Consider the following 17,493-nt stretch of genomic DNA (forward strand, 5'->3'; position numbering starts at 1 on the left):
TGTCACACAGTGTAGACTCTGGGTTGTGTAATGTTCCTCTGAGGAGTGCTGTTTTTGTTTTACCTGGCAATTAATTAACTGTAAATTGTAATTAACTGTAAACTGTGTCACCTTCTGTGGGTTGTTTTTCAAATCTCAGTTCAGTTCTTTGAGTGTTTGCTGTGCTCCTTTGAGTCTGTATGCATCATTCAAGGAGGGATTGGCTTGAGACACATGTGCTGTTCGCTTACAGAATCAAGGGATCCCCTTCTCTGGCTCTCCCTCCCAAGGGACTCTTCGCGTACTCTGGTGGCACTTTGGTTGCCCAGATCCTTTCTGTTTTTCAAGCCAGAAAGATGTCAGGGTTTCTATCAGCGTTTTAGTTGTTTAGGTTGTGCTACTTTGTGATTGAGGTTCATCGTCAGGGAAAAGCAGGAAGCTCCCAATCACTCTTGCCGGTTGTTGCTCCATCTTTTAAACCTCCCTTCCCAATCCACTTGTTTTTATTCCCATTCCACTTGTTTTTAGTATACTACTCGGAATGCCCAGGTAATTGATTTTTATATTTTTTTCAGAATTTGTAGGTAGTTGTCATCAGTGGGATTGTAGACCTACTGGAAGTTTACACAGTAGCTGAAGAAGAATTATCAATTCTATCAGGTCTTTATGTATAAGAAATATTACACCTTTTGATAAATTGACTCCTTTATCATTATTTATCCCTGGTAATATTCTATGTTCTTAAGACTCTGATGTTAACATATGACTGCTAATAGCCATTTCAGGTTTCTTTTCTTTCTTTCTTTTTTTTTTTTTCTTAAAAGATTTGTTTATTTTGCTTGAAAGGCAGTTAGACTTTCACCAGGGCTCCCCATCCTTTGTCCTGGAGAATGGGGAGGGAGTAAATAGACTCCCTTAAAAACTGGGAATCCAAAGACTACACGCTCAGCTCTCTGCTCTCTGCTGAGCCACCCCCAGCCGCCCACCTGGACTGCCCTGGTGTATTCTCTCCATTCAACCATGTAACCTTGCTCTCCCCCAGTCCAAGTGACTGGGCACTCTATCTATCTCTTCCGTTCTGACGGATGCCTTGTCCCCAATAAAATCTTATTACTTTAGGAAAAAAATGAAAGAAAGAAAGGCAGTTAAAGAAACAGAGGGACAGAGAGAGAAAGAGATCTTCCATCTGCTGGTTCACTACCCAAATGACAGCAACAGCCAGAACTGGGTCAGGCTGAAGCCAGGTGCCAGGAACTCCATTCAGGTCTCCCATGTGGGTACAGAAGCCCAGTTACCCGGGTCATCTTCCACTGCTTTCCCAGGTGCATTAATAGTGAGCTGGATCAGAAGTGGAACAGCTGGGACTCGAATCCAAGGTTCATATGGGATGCTGGCATTGTGGGCAGCGGCTTAACCCACTGTACCACTGCACCAGTTCCTCAGGTTTCTTTTGGTTACTGTTTTCATTGTCTTTTCTTTCTTATACTTTTAACCTACCTGCATATTTACAATTAGAGATAGTTTGTGGTTGGGTCTTGCTTTTTTATGCAACTTGACAATCTGGTCTTTTATTTGGAGTTTGTCAACTACTTACATTTAGTATAATGATTTATTTATTTGTATTTATTTATTTGAGAGGTAGAGTTACAGACAGTGAGAGAGAGAGAGAGACAGAGAGAAAGGTCTTCCTTCCATTGGTTCACTCCCCAAATGGCTGAAATGGCTGGAGCTGCGCCAATCTGAAGCCAGGAGCCAGGAGCTTCTTCCGAGTCTCGCATGTGGGTACAGGGGCCCAAGGACTTGGGCCTTCCTCTGCTGATTTCCTAGGCCATAGCAGAGAGCTGGATTGGAAGTGGAGCAGCTGGGTCTCAAACCAGCATCCATATGGGATGCCAGCACTGCAGGCGGCAGCCTAACCTGCTACACCACAGTGCCGGCCCCTACAGTATTCTTAAATGATTCCATTTACCTCCACTATTGTTTCACTAGGTGTAATTTGTTTTATTGTTTAGTAGTTGTTCTAGTTTTACAGTGTATATTTTTAATTTATAAGCATTTACTTTCAAATAATACACTACTTCACATACAATATGACTCATGAGAGTCTGTTTCATTCTCCCATCTTTTGTGCTATTTCATACATTTACTTCTGTGTGTGTTATAAACATGATACATTGTTATCTTTGCCTTAAGCAATTACCTTTTAAAAAGGTTAAAAATGAGAAAAGACTTCTTTTATAGGTAACCATGTATTTATCATTTCTGGTACACGTCACTCCTTTGTGTAAACCCAGTTTCCATCTGGCTTCATATCCCTCTGCCTGAAGAACTTCCATTAGTATTTCTTGTAGTGCAGGTCTGTAACAAGCAATCAATTCTCCAAGCTTCTGTTAGTCTGGAATATTTATCACTTCAACTTTATATTTGAAAGACGTTTTTACAGGATATAGAATTCTAGATTGATGGGGTTTTTTTCTCCTACTACTTTAAAAATGTTATCCTAGTCTTCCTGTTTGCATAGCTTCTTCTGAGAAGCCTACTTATTTTAATTTTTGATCTTCTCTGTGTAATGCCCTAACTGCTATGACTGTCTTCAGAGTTTTCTCATCGTCTTTGGTTTTTCAAAATTTGATTTTTTTTAATGTATCTAGGTGGGTGTCTCTTGGTATTTGCCCTGCTTGGAGAATCTGTAGTTTGATATCTTTTATTAGTTTTGGAAACTCTAAGCCAGTAGGATGTCTTCAAATGTTTCTTCGGCCCATTCTTTGTCTCTTGTATTTCCGAGATTCCAGTTGCATGTGTTTTGGGCTCTTTAATATTGTGCAAGAGCTTTTGGGTGCTGTATTCTGTTTTAGGTCTTTTTCTCTTGTTACCATTTATATCATTTTATCAGCCTATCTTTAAGTTTGCTGATTGTTTTTCCAGAGATGTTTGCTTATAGTTTTCATATTTGCCAGAATTCCCTATCTGTTCATACATGTGCGCACCTTTTCCTTTTCCATTAGATCCTTTAACATGTCGATCACAGGTATTCTAAAGTTCCTGCCTGCTAGTTTCAACATCTGGGTCATCTCTAAGATTGCTTTTCATCTCATGACATAGTGTGGGAGTTTTTTTCCTTGCCCCCCCTTGTCCTATGATATTTAATTGAATGCCAACCATCATGTGTAGAAGAACAATAGATACTATAGTATTTGAACCTGGAAATGAACAAGCCTCTTCTGTTAGATTGAGTCAATTAAGTTGGGTTTGGGTTTTATTGAAGCTATCATTAGCGTTATTGAGCCACTGGCTTCAAGCTCCTGTAGCAGTGGATCACTGATACCTGTGGTTAGAATGGACTGGTGTCTGGAGGGTATTTCCTCAGTGTGCCTTCCTCTCCTCCCCAAGCTTTCAGCCACCCTACTTGCCTACCCCTAGATAAATTCTCTCTCCATGTTCTTGTCCCTCTGTCCCTGGTAGACCGCTCTTGCTTTTCACTTGGTCTGAACTCTTGGCAAGGGTAGATATTATCTGGTCCAGCCTTAGTTTTAGGCAGAGTCTGTGTCCCTATGTCTTAGTTCTTTTACCTTTTCTCCTTACTGCAGACAAACTCTCTCTGCCTTGTATCTGTGGTTATTCCTGGGAAAGAGTTCCCTTCCCTCTCCTTGCCCTGCACCCTCACTCCCACCCTGAACTCTAGCAGACCTCTGCTTGGCATTAGTGCAGGAACCTGATCCTGATACGGTGCCTGCCTTTCTTCAGGAGCACAGAGTATTTCGCTTTTGCAGCTTCCCGGAAAGCAGCGAGATCTTTGCCTGTGCCCTCCATATAAGAGGATTTCTCCCAACAGCTTAACACATTGCTTAGTAGCAGAGAATGGTCTGGAGGAGTTGGCATTGTGTCTGTCCTATGGCTCCTCTACTCCTGAACCACCAAGGGAGACACCTTAGAGGCCCATGGAAAAGACTTGCAAATGAATGGGAATTCCTTGTATCTAGGTGGAAATGTTCTCAAATCCTTAAGAAGCGGAAGCAGCCAGTGATAGCTGTTTAATGTCCTTGTCTGTTAACTTTTGTCTCTGTCATTTCTGTTTTTACTGATCTTTCTCCCTGTATTTGTCAAACTTTCATGATTCTTTATATGTCTAGTAATGTTTGATTGGATGCTGTTCATTGTGAATTTAATGTTACGTAGTGCTGGATTTTGTTATATTTCTTTAAAGAGTGTTGATGTTTTTTTGGCATATAGGTGAGTTATTTATAGATTTATTTGATCCTTTTGAAGTTTATTTTTAAGCTGTTTTAGGGTGATACATTAATTATGTTTTAATTTATTTGAGTGGCAGAGAGAGAACCAGAGAACTCCTATCCACTGATCTACTCCTCAAATGCCCACAATAGCCAGGGCCAAAGCCTGAAGTGGGGAGCTCAATCCATGTCTGCCATATGGAGTGCAAGGACCCAAGTTTTTGCATCATCACCTCCTGCCCCCCGGGGTGCACATTGGCAGGAAGCTGGAATCAGGGGGGCGATCAGGACTTGAACTCAGGCACTCCAATGAGATATGAGCATCCCAGACTGGGTCTTTTTTTTTTTTTTTTTTTTTTTTTTTAAGATTTATTTATTTGAAAGGCAGAGTGGCAAAGGCAGAGAGAGAGAGGTCTTCCACCTGCTGATTCACTCCCCAAATGGCTGCAACAGCCAGAGCTGGGTCAATTCAAAGCCAGGAGCCTAGAGCTTCTTCTGGGTCTTCCATGTGGGTGCAGGGGCCCAAGGATTTGGGCCATCTTCCACTGCTTTCCCAGGTGCATTAGCAGAGTCCCAGCCTGGGTCTTAATCGCTAGACCAAACACCTGCCCTTTCAGGGTAGCATAGAGTGGTTTTCACAGTAGCACTGGTTTAACCCTATCCTAAAGCATGGCCGTGGTTGAGTTCACTTCTTAATTCTCTGTAGATGCAGAGAAGTCTCTTTATTTTGGTTAGGAGGAAGTTGAACAGCTCCATACTCTGTGAGCGCTGGGACTTAGTCGTTTATAGCTGCCCCTGGTGATAGCTTTTCCCTCTGGATTCTTACTCAGCCAAAATTTGAGAGGACCCAATGCGGATTTCTGGAGCTGTCTCTGCTTAGCTCCCTCTTTTGTGCTCAGCCCTGCAGTTCTAGCTGCTTTGATCTCTGAACTAGAGTCTGTGTCTGTTCAGCTCTGTGAAGCTGCTGAGCTTTGGGTGCTCTTCCCTGAGCTGCAGGTCAGGCTTTCTCCAGGCAGAAAGCCAGGCTCTGGAGGGGCTTGTCTTGTTTGTTTCCCTTTCCCCGGGAATCACAGTTCTTGGCTGCTTGTTGTCCAGTGTCTGAAAATAGTTGTTTCCTATATTATGTCCAGTTTTCTGGTTTACAGTGGGAGGTTAGTGTCAGACCCTCGAGAAGTCTCCAGATTGCCCTGTAAAAGCAGAATATTCTTATTTGGAGATAATTCAACTAAGAGTTGATTTGAGCCGGTGCTGTGGCTCAACAGGCTAATCCTCCGCCTAGCGGCGCCAGCACACCAGGTTCTAGTCCCAGTCGGGGCACCGATCCTGTCCCGGTTGCCCCTCTTCCAGGCCAGCTCTCTGCTGTGGCCAGGAAGTGCAGTGGAGGATGGCCCAAGTGCTTGGGCCCTGCACCCGCATGGGAGACCAGGAGAAGCACCTGGCTCCTGCCTTCGGATCAGCACGGTGTGCCGGCCGCAGTGCGCCAGCCGCGGCAGCCATTGGAGGGTGAACCAACGGCAAAGGAAGACCTTTCTCTCTGTCTCTCTCTCTCACTGCCCACTCTGCCTGTCAAAAAAAAAAAAAAAAGTTGATTTGAAATGTTCTTGGCTTCAAAAGAAATACCAGTAGAACTCTACCTTATAATTATATAGAAAAATAAATTCCAGATGAAAATTAAGAACTTGAATGACAAAACAAAAAATTAAAAAGCTCTGTTAATGAACAGATTTTAGATCTTGGGGAAGAAGAGTTTCTCAAGACAAAAAATTTTGGTTATAAAATATTGATAAATTGGACTCTTTCAAAATTCAGAGCTTTTAAAATTCAAAAGACCTTTAAACAAAGTAGAAACAGTGACAAACTGGGAGAAGATATTTACAGTACACACAGCTGCAAAAGGTTATGTCAGGAACGGTAAAGATCTCTACAAATCAATGAGAAAAACAGAAGTTCAGTACGATAATAGGGAATGCACGTGAATAGAATGCTCACATGGACACTCTGTGTGTAAAGAGATGTTCTATGTCATTAGTAATTAGACTAATGCAAATTAGAACCACAGTCAGAAATCTTTCACACTCGTTCCATAGACTAAAATTATGAGGACCTTATGATTGCGACCACTCTAGCTTGCAGTTGGAGTTCTCTCCTGAGGTTTAACATGCACGCGTCTTTTGAGATTTATTTATTTACTTATTTATAAGTCAGAATTATAGAGAGAGAAGGAGAGACAGAGAGAACTTCCATCCACTGGTTTACTCCCCAAATGACTGCAACAGTCAGAGCTGGGCCCAGCAGCAACCAGGATCCAGGATCCAAGAGCTTCATTCAGGTCTCTCATGTGGGTTCAGGGGCCCAAACACTTGGACCATCCTCTGCTGCCCTCCCAGACCCATTAGCAGGGAACTGGATTGGAAGTGGAGCAGCTGGGACTCAAACTGGCACCCATATGGGATACCAGATTGTGACTTAACACGGTGCGCCACAGTGCCAGCCCACATGCATGAATCTGCGTAATCCTTCAGTTCTAGTCTTAGGTAGATGCTCATGAGAATCTCTTTTGCTTGTATTAAAGGAGGCATGTATACTAATGTTTATAGCAGGATTGCTTCTAATAACTAAAACCTCAAAAAACAACCCCAATGCCCAGCAGTGAAAGAGCAGATTAAAAACAACTGATACAGGGGCTGGCACTGTGATGTAGTGGGTAAAGCCTCTGCCTATAGTGCTGGCATTCCATAAGGGTGTTGGTTCAAGTCCTGGCTGCTCCACTTCCAATCCAGCTCTGTGCTTTGGCCTGGGAAAGCAGTAGAGGATGGCCTAAGTACTTGGACCCCTGCACCCACATCGGAGGCCCAAAAGAAGCTCCTGGCTCCTGGCTTCAGATTGGCGCAACGCCAGTCATTTTGGCCATTTGGGGAGTGAACCAGTGGGTGGAAGACCTCTCTCTCTTTCTCTCTCTGCCTCTCTGTAACTCTGCCTTCAAATAAATAAATAAATATTTAAAAAAACAACAACACAAAAATGTAACTGTGAATGTGACTGAATAATGTAATATTAAGTGAAAAAGTAAATTCCCCAAAGTCTCATTCAGCATGATACCTTACTTTTATAAGCCTAAAGTACATTTAAAAATTATATAAAAAATTGGCTGGCGCTACAACTCACTTGGCTAATCTTCCGCCTGTGGCACCAGCACCCCAGGTTCTAGTCCCGGTTGAGGCGCCGGATTCTGTCCCAGTTGCTCCTCTTCCAGTCCAGCTCTCTGCTGTGGCCCGGGAGTGCAGTGGAGGATGGCCCAAGTGCTTGGGCCTTGCACCTGCATGGGAGACCAGGAGGAAGCACCTCGCTCCTGGCTTTGGATTGGCGCAGCGCGCCAGCCATAGCAGCCATTTTGGGGGTGAGCCAACGGAAAAGGAAGACCTTTCTCTCTGTCTCTCTCTCTCTCTGTCTAACTCTGCCATTAAATAAAAATTTAAGGCTCACATATAAAATGCCAAAAAACTCTAAAAGCAACAAATGATGAATATGGTGGGTCTGTGAACTTTTTGGGATCAAGGACAGTGGGAGATGGGAGGGAGGAGGCAGAGGCTACATGCTTTGAATTAAGTGATTATCAAATTCTTAGCTTTTATTTTGCTATTTACAGTAGCTACTTGATAACAAAAATATCACTGTTGCTTACATCGTTTTTAGGCCTTTTCTTTGGAATTAACCTTAGAGCAAGTTTGAGCCCCACAGAAGTATTAGTCACATTGCTTTGCAGTCAACCCTGGGTGTTCACCCCTTCCAAAGTTGCTTCTTGTTCGTTCACAGTATATACCACATTGATTTCAAATGCCTTTAGCTTTCTGAAATTAAAATCCACCCGAAAACACCAGTAATTGCCTTTGAAGATATTTGAAAGTACCTGAGAGGTAAAAATAAGATCCTGCCCCACTTGCAGGGGGTAAATTTTCATCATGTTTGTTAAAAGTTGCTTTTATTTGAAGGTGACCTTAAACACAGTTTCTCTTAAGGGCATGGCAGAATACAATAAACCAGTCTCAAACTGAGCATGGCACTAGCTAATTCTGTGATTTAATTGGTAGTGAGTAGGCTTTTCTTTGTTCTTCCTCTTCACCAGGTATACAATGTTTACATGGCAGGGAGGCAGCTGTGTTCTAAGCGGTACCGGGAATTTGCCATCCTCCACCAGAACTTGAAGAGAGAGTTTGCCAACTTTGCGTTTCCTCGACTTCCCGGGAAGTGGCCATTCTCGTTGTCAGAACAGCAGTTAGATGCGCGACGTCGGGGCTTGGAAGAATATCTAGAAAAAGGTAAGCTAGTCCATTGGAGTAAATTATCCTTAGTGGACATAGGAAATATGTGTATATGACAGCTCCTAACTACCTAGGTGTGTTTCCTGAAATTCAGTGGTGAAACTAAGGCAGGTTTCTGGCTGGGAGCATGGGAGGGTCTGAGCTTTGATGGCAAGACTGAAACAGCCAATGCAGTGATTAGCAGCCTGTCTTTCTGGCTCAGTGAGTGCTTAACATCAATGGAAAAATGAATAATTAGTGCTAGATGCATTTGTTGGCCCTTAATGGACCTTCATTTGTAGAGTTATATTATTTGCTAGCAAACATTCAGATAGACTTACCAATAAGCTGATTTGAGAACTAAGTAGGCAGTATTTAAGATACTTGCATTAAAATGATTTTTTTTTTAAGATTTATTTACTTATTTGAAAGAGTTACAGAGAGAAAGGGAGAGACAGAGAGAGAGAGAGAGAGAGAGAGATCTTCCATCCACTGGTTTACCTCTGGGAAAGTGGCTGCAATGGCCAAGGCTGAGCCAGGCCAAAGCCAGGAGCCAGAAGCTTCATCCAGTTCTTCTACATGGGTAGCAGGAACCCAGACACTTGGGTCATCTTCCACTGCTTTCCCAGGCACATTAGCAGGAAGCTGGATTGGAAGGAGAGCAGCCAGGACACAAACTGGCACCCATATGGGATGCTGGCATTGCAGGTGGAGGCTTTACCCGCTACACCACAGTGCCGGCCCCCATTTAAATGATTCTTGACTCACTGGCATATCCTAACTGAAAATTCTGTGTTCCTTTTCCAGGTATCCATGGACAGATTTGCTAAATTGTGTAGTCTAAAGTTCTCTTATTCTAAGCAGGCTATAGGTAGAAATATGGAAACTCAGTTGTTACTTTGGAGCTTCCAAATGATACATTTGGATTTTGTGGTTGTGAATACTAAAACGTTGATCTATTCAGACAGGGAAATGACACACATCTCTTGAGTAAGACGGTTCATCCTTTGGCTCAGAGAAGACTTTGAATCATGATGTTATAGAGCTATATAATTGGCTGTGCAATAGATCTTTCTTTAAAACATTAGTTTAATACAATAAGATCTGATGTGATTTTTTAGTGATTCTGTGTCCTGCGTCCTTGTATGAGAACTAACTGACCTAGTTGAGTTTTTTTAAACTTTTGGGAGAGATTCTTATCCTTGAAGAACAAATTGTTTCCCCCATAGAAAGTAGTAGAACTTCCTCATCTGTTTTTAGCTTTTTCTGCCATTGGCTGGCCTCTGAACATAACCCTCGGGAAATGAAAAAGGGTACATTTTTAAAAAATCAAATGAAGTAAAATCATTAGTGTAATTTACCATTCTCGGGAGAGAGTCAGGAAATTAACTTCCTTAGATATAGACAATTGGCTACCTGCCTATCTGCTTTCTTCCCTTCCTTTTTTTTTTTTTTTTTTTTTTTTTTTTTTTTTGATGGTTTGAATTTGAATTCGAAGCCAGAGAGGGGAAATGCTGTGCTCATCTTTTTTTTTTTTTTTTTTTAATATTTATTTATTTATTTGAAAGAGTTACACAGAGAGAGAAGGAGAGGCAGAGAGAGAGAGATCTTCCAGCCGCGGCTTCACTCCCTAAATGGCCGCAACGGCTGGAGCTTCACTGATCCAAAGCCAAGAGCCAGGAACCTCTTCCTGGTCTCTCACATGGGTTCAGGGGCCCAAGGACTTGAGCCATCTTCTACTGCTTTCCCAGGCCACAGCAGAGAGCTAGATCAGAAGTGGAACAGCCAGGACTCGAACCGGCGCCCATAAAGCGGTGGCTTTACCCACTACACCACAGCTCCAAACCCTGTGCTCATCTTAACACCTGATTACTACCTATTTTTTCCAGAGTGGCTGCAAATGTTTATGGCTCTTTGACTAGCCTGTGCCCAGGCCAGATAGATCTCCCCCCCTACCTTTTATTTTTCAGTTTCCTATTCGGTTTGTTTCTTATTGACCTTTCTCTACCACTGTCTCTCTTTATATTCTGTTCTTGTATGTTAATAAGTCCACAAGGACTTCAAAGTTAGATGTACTCAACTTTTATTTCTCTTTTTTGGCTATGTTTAATATTTTTAGCAAGCTATATTTCTGTACTTTCTGTTCTTCATTGTAGGTCATATATAATTTTTAATTTATTTGAAATGTATAGTTACAGAGAAAGAGAGGGAGAGACAGGGAGAGAGGGGTCTTCCATCCCCTGGTTTGCTCCCTAAATGGCCACAGCTGGGGCTGGGCCAGGCTGAAGCCAGGAACTAGGAGCTTCTTCCAGGTTTCCCATATGGGTTCAGGGAACCAAGCACTTTAGCCATCCTCCTCTGCCCTCCAAGGTGCATTAGCAGGGAGCTAGATTGGAAGTAGATCAACCAGGACTCGAACCAGCGCCCACATGGTCTGCTAGCATTGCAGATGGCAGCTTAACCTGCTATGCCACAACACCAGCCCCTGTAGATCATATTTAGGTGGATATGTGTCATGCCTTAAAATCTCATATCCCAGGGATGGCATGCTAACTCATTAATGCTTGTTATTGATAATTTAAGCAAAAAAGGGACCGGTGCTGTGGCACAGCAGGTTAACACTCTGGCCTGAAGCACTGGCATCCCCTATGGGCACCGGTTCGAGACCCAGCTGCTCCACTTCCGATCCAGCTCTCTGCTGTGGCCTGGGAAAGCAGTAGAAGATGACCCAAGTCCTTGGATCCCTGCACCCGTGTGGGAGACCTGGAGGAACTCCTGGCTCCTGGCTTCAGATCGGCGCAGCTCCAGCCGTTGTGGCCAATTGAGGAGTGAACCATCGGATGAAAGACCTCTCTCTCTCTGCCTCTCTTCTCTCTGTGTAACTCTGACTTTCAAATAAATAAATAAATCTTTAAAAAAAAATTTAAGCAAAAAAATTGATGTGTTTTTGACTTTATACTCTTGGTTTTAGGCCCATATACCAGCTTCTAACTTTGTTTTCTACAGTGTGTTCGATACGAGTCATTGGTGAGAGCGACATCATGCAGGAATTTCTATCGGAATCAGATGAGGTAAGTGAATACCCCCACTCGTCACTTTTTCCCTCCAGGAGCCTTAGGGGAAAATAAAGATACCAAGTGTGGGTTTAACTGCTATAACCTCACAAATAGTTGTATTTCTTTTATTTCTTTTCATAAATATCCTATTTATCCTTTAAAACCTAGTGCCAGGTCCACCTTCTCTTCAAAGTCTCCCTTGATGGCTCAAGGCATCAGATTTTCATCCCACCGAAACTTGTAATCCGTGCCACTCAGTTATCACCTTGTTGCTATCTCATTCTCTAATTTTTATACATGTAATCGGATTGTCACTTTATTAAAGTTTCTAGCTTACAAGAGTGTGAGCTACCTGTAGATAAGAGCTGAATCATGATCATCTGGATGTTCCCAGGCTGACAAGCATCTTGTAGGTGCTTTTAATAGGAAAAAAAGAATGAATATGTAATTCTAATATATTAGCGTGTAATCCATTAATTCTTTATCTATGTATTATGTTTTGTTTTCCACATTAGGTTATAAAATTCTTGCAAAGACTTATGACAGAGTACAGCAGTTCCCTTACCTGTGGTTTTGCTTTCTGTGGTTTCAATTACTTGTGGCCAACTGTGGTCTGAAAATATTAAATGTAAAGCTACAGGAATAAACAATTCATGAGCTTTAAGTTGTGCTCCGCTCTGAGCAGCGCGATGGGATCCTGTACTGTCAGGCCCCCTCGTGCCTTGGACATGTATCATCCTGGTGTCCAGCACATCTACTCTGTCTACGCTGCCTGCCCAAGAGTCACTCAGCAGCTGTCTAAGTCATCAGACCGACTGTTAACAAGCACAGTGTTTGGGTTTAGGTAGCCTTTATTTTACTTAATAACAGCCCAGAAACTCAGGAGTAGTGAATCATTGCAATTCAGAGATGTCAGAGAAAGGACATAAAGTACTTCCCTTAAGGGAAAAGATATTTAATAATAAGAAAAGAATTTTAAAAATTGTATGCTGAGGTTGCTAAGATCTCTGGTAAGAATAAATCTCCTTCCTATCTGTGAAATTGTGAAGAATGAAAAAGAAATTCACGCTAGTTTTGCTGTTGTACCTCAGACTGCAAAAGCTGTGGCCACAGTGTAGGGTGAGTGCTGCATCAAGATGGAAAAATGCCATTAGGTTACAGGGCTCGGTATTATCCATGGCCTCCATTGGGGGTCTTGGAACATATCCTTTGTGGATAAGGGGGTGCTACTATAATGCTTAGAGTGGTTTTAGGCATCAATAGTGGTTTTTTTTTTTAAGGATTTTACTTATTTATTTGAGAGGTAGAGTTACAAAGAGGGAGAGACAGAGAGAAAGGTCTTCCATCCACTGGTTCATTCCCCAAATAGCTGCAGTGGCCGAACGGGGCCAATCCAGAGCCAGAAGCCAGGAGTTTCTTTTGGGTCTCCCACGTGGGTACAGGGGTCCAAGGATTTAGGCCATCTTCTGCTTTTCCAGGCCATAGCAGAAAGCTGGGTCAGAAGTGGAGCAGCCGGGACTTGAACCAGTGCCCATATGAGATGCCAGCATTGCAAGTGGCGGCCTTACCTGCTATACCACACAGCTGGCCCCAGTGCTTTTTTTTTTTTTAAGATTTATTTATTTATTTAAGAGGCAGAGGCAAAGACAGAGTGGTCTTCCATCTGCCAGTTCACTCCCCAAATGGCTGCAACAGCTGGAGCTGAGCCAATCCGAAGCCGGGAGCCAGGAGCCTCCTCGGGGTCTCCCACATGGATGCGGGGACTCAAGAACTTGGACCATCCTCCAAGTTTTCCTGGGCCACAGCAGAGAGCTGGATTGGAAATGGAGCAGCTAGAACTTGAACTGGCACCCATATGGGATGCCAGCACTGCAGGCAGCGGCCTTACCCACTGCCGGCCCCTCCAGTGCTTTTTTTTTTAAAGTGGGAGATGAAGATGGAATTACTCCTAAGTAGTTGTTTCTCTCTAATAAAAATTGTAAGGCCAAAGCTCTGTGAGAGGAATGTGTTAATCCTCTAATAGGAGTATTTCTTTGGAATAAAAGAATAAGAATCATTTCCTCTTTGCTAGGAAAAAATTGGACTTCAAACTAACTCAGATCCTTGGGTCTCATCCATTTGCCCTTTCAAAGGTATCCTGATTATTTGAGTTCAGAGAGGAATTTGGGATATGCCTTGAGTCTGTACTGCCTACCATTAAAACCTGAGAGTATTTGTTGAAGCTGGTGCCTTGGTTGTTTTCTTCTCTCGTTTGTAAGATCTGAAGGGAGTGATGGAAGTGACCCAAAAAGTCTCCCGTGCGTTCGACTAGACTGCTGTACACAAGCTTTCACTGCTGAAATGAGAGCAGCTGGCCTCAGCGTGTTTCTTTCCTTTCTGGCCTCCTCAAAAGTTACCTCTTGCTGCAGCCTAAACTCACTTTATGACTTACAAATGTTGCTGACGTTTAGGTATCATTGTTTTCTCCTTTCATTGAAACTCACTTCCTGTCTATCAGGCATTTAGGTTATTATTTAGTTAGCTTGTTACAGGGAGAGTGGGGAACATCCTGGGTCATAAATTCTTTCTCTGTCTTTTCTCGCAGAACTACAACGGTGTGTCCGACGTGGAGCTGAGAGTAGCATTGCCAGATGGAACAACAGTGACAGTCAGGGTGAAAAAGAACAGTACTACAGACCAGGTGTATCAGGTAAATTGAACTGGAACAAGCAGACTTAACATTGGATGGTGTAAAGAAACTGAAGAAGCATGGATTAAATGAGTTAATAACATATAGAGTGCTTAGAGCAATGTGGCAATAAGTTTATTAGATATTTGCTATTTTCATTTTTATTAATGTGAAAGTATTTTGCCCTCTTTGAAAGAAAGATGCAGTAAATATCCCAAATTGTAATGGTTGTGATTAACTCCTCCTTTTTTTTTTTAATTTTAATTTTTATTTTTATTTATTTATTTTTTTATTTTTTGACAGGCAGAGTGGACAGTGAGAGAGAGAGACAGAGAGAAAGGTCTTCCTTTGCCGTTGGTTCACCCTCCAATGGCTGCCGCAGTTGGCGCGCTGCGACCGGCGCACCGCACTGACCTGATGGCAGGAGCCAGGTGCTTATCCTGGTCTCCCATGGGGTGCAGGGCCCAAGCACTTGGGCCATCCTCCACTGCACTCCCTGGCCACAGCAGAAAGCTGGCCTGGAAGAGGGGCAACCGGGACAGAATCCGGTGCCCTGACCGGGACTAGAACCCGGTGTGCCGGCGCCGCAAGGCGGAGGATTAGCCTAGTGAGCCGTGGCGCCGGCCAACTCCTCCTTTTTTTAATTGTAAAAAAAGCTTACAGGACAAGCGCTGTGGCATAGCAGGTAAAGCCACCGCCTACAGTACTGGCATCCCATATGGGTGCCAGCGCCGCAGACAAAGGCTTAACCTACTACACCACAGCACTGGCCCCCATTTTGCTTCCCCTCTCTAACTGCTATTTTCATGCCATTGTTTTGTTGCAGGTTTTGGGTCAGTGTCCTCTGGAACGTCCCACATTCTGAATTAATCTGTTTGTTTCCTTACAGTGTCATACATTTTTAAAAATTTATTTATTTGTTTTCATTTTATATGGAAGGTAGAGAGACAGACAGGAAGACAGACAGATAGATAGACAAACGTCTTCCATCCACTGATTCACTCCCCAAGTGCCTGCAACAGCTGAGGCTGGGCCAGGCTGAAGCCAGAATCTGGTAACTCTATCAGGGTCTTCCATATGGGTGCTGGGGACCAGGGGACTTGAACCATTATCTGCTTGTCTCTCAGGGTGACTGTTAGTAGGAAGCTGGAATCAGCAGTGGAGCTGGGACTCAAGCCCGAGCACTCCAATATGGGATGTGACATCCTGAGTGACATCTTAACTGCCACGCCAGACTCCTGCTGTTATAGTGTCATTTACTTATTATATTTATTTTTTTAAAGATTTATTTATTTGGCCGGCACCACGGCTCACTTGGCTAATCCTCCGGGTTCTAGTCCCGGTTGGGGCGCCGGATTCTGTCCCTGTTGCTCCTCTTCCAGGCCAGCTCTCTGCTGTGGCCTGGGAAGGCAGTGGAGGATGGCCCAAGTGCTTGGGCCCTGCACCTGCATGGGAGACCAGGAGGAAGCAGGGACTTGGACCAGTGCCCATATGGGATGCCGGCATTGCAGGTGGCGACCTTACCCACTATACCACACAGCTGGCCCCAGTGCTTTTTTTTTTAAAGATTTATTTATTTACTTATTTATTTGAGAGACAGAGACAGAGACAGAGTGGTCTTCCATCTGCCAGTTCACTCCCCAAATGGCTGCAACAGCTGGAGCTGAGCCAATCTGAAGCCAGGAGCCAGGAGCCTCCTCTGGGTCTCCCATGTGGGTGCAGGGGCCCAAGAACTTGGGCCATCTTCCGCTGCTCCACCTGACTCCTGGCTTTGGATTGATGCAGCGCACTGGCCGTAGCGGCCATTTAGGGGGTGAACCAACGGAAAGGAAGACCTTTCTCTCTGTCTGTCTCTCTTTCACTGTCTAACTCTGCCTGTCAAAAAAAAAAAAAAAAAGATTTGTTTGTTTATTTGAAAAGCAGAATTACAGAGAGGTAGAAGCCTAGAGAGAGAGAGAAAGAGAGAGAGAGAGAGGTTTTCTATCCACTGGTTCACTCTCCAAATGGCCCCAACAGTCAGAGGCAGAGAGAGAGAGAGAGAGAGAGAGAGAGAGAGAGAGAGAGAGAGAGAGAGAGAGAGAGAGAGGTTTTCTATCCACTGGTTCACTCTCCAAATGGCCCCAACAGTCAGAGCTGTGCTGATCTGAAGCCAGGAGCCAGGAGCTTCTTCGAGGTTTCTCACATGGGTGCAGGGGCCCAAAGACTTAGACCATCTTCTACTGCCTTCCCAGGCCATAGCAGAGAGCTGGATTGGAAGTGAAGCAGCCAGGACTTAAATTGGCATCCATATGGGATGCAGGTACTGCAGGCGGTGATCTTACCTACTATGGCACAGCGCCAGCCTCCATTTATTTATTTATTTATTTTAATTTGAAAAGCAGAGACAGAGAGACAGAGATCTTCCATCAGCTGGTTCACTCCCCAAATGCCCATAACAGCCAGGGCTGAACCCGGCCAAAGCGAGTAGCCTGGAACTCAGTCTGGTTCTCACATGTGGTGGTGGAGACCCCAGTGCTTAAGCATTTGTCTGCTGCCTTCTACTGTACACTACCCAGAAGCTGAACTGCAAGTGGAGTGGCTGGGGCTCCGGCTAGGCCTTCTGATATGGGTATAGGCACCCCCAGCTGTTTCTTCACTGTTGTGCCAGATGCCAGCCCCCGTAATATCATCTAATATATCCTTTTATCTGTATTTTCTGTAAGTAAAAGTTTATTCTAAAGACTTCATTAGGGGGCCAGCGCTGTGGTTTAGCTGGTAAATCTGCTGCCTGCAGTGCCAGCATCCCATATGGGTACCGGTTCAAGTCCCAGCTGCTACACTTCCGATCCAGCTCTCTGCTATGGCCTGGAAAAGCAGTACAAGATGGCCCTATTCCTTGGGCCCGTGCACCCATGTGGGAGACCCAGAAGAAGCTCCTGGCTCCTGGCTTCGGATCAGCGCAGCTCTGGCCATTGTGGCCAATTGGGGAGTGAACCAGCAGATGGAAGACCTCTTTCTCTCTCTCTCTCTCTTTCTGCCTCTCACTTTCTCACTGTGTAACTCTGACTTTCAAATAAATAATTAAATCTTTTAAAAAAAAAGACTTCATTAGGTTCAGATTCTGCTTTTTTGCTAAAAATACTTTCAAGTTAGTATTGTATACTTTGTATTTATTGGTTCTCAACAGGAGATACACAGTATCTGGTTATCCCACTTTTATTGGTACTAAGATTCATCAGATGGTTTGGGTAAGGATAACTTGATCTTGAAGTTCCTCTTTAATC

At 43.8% G+C, this 17,493-nt stretch overlaps 1 protein-coding gene across 1 annotated transcript in view; it reads left to right on the plus strand.

The window, feature by feature from the left end:
* SNX27 (sorting nexin 27) overlaps positions 1 to 17,493 on the plus strand; it is an 85,310-nt gene that overhangs the window by 37,995 nt on the left and 29,822 nt on the right. Inside the window, exons 3-5 of the mRNA XM_062192264.1 lie at positions 8,332 to 8,524; positions 11,513 to 11,577; positions 14,147 to 14,251. Coding sequence (XP_062048248.1) covers positions 8,332 to 8,524; positions 11,513 to 11,577; positions 14,147 to 14,251 — 363 coding nt within the window. The remainder of the gene's footprint in view (positions 1 to 8,331; positions 8,525 to 11,512; positions 11,578 to 14,146; positions 14,252 to 17,493) is intronic.

The sequence above is a fragment of the Lepus europaeus genome, chromosome 5 (genome assembly GCF_033115175.1).
Source record: "Lepus europaeus isolate LE1 chromosome 5, mLepTim1.pri, whole genome shotgun sequence".
In the NCBI taxonomy this organism is placed as follows: Eukaryota; Metazoa; Chordata; class Mammalia; order Lagomorpha; family Leporidae; genus Lepus; species Lepus europaeus.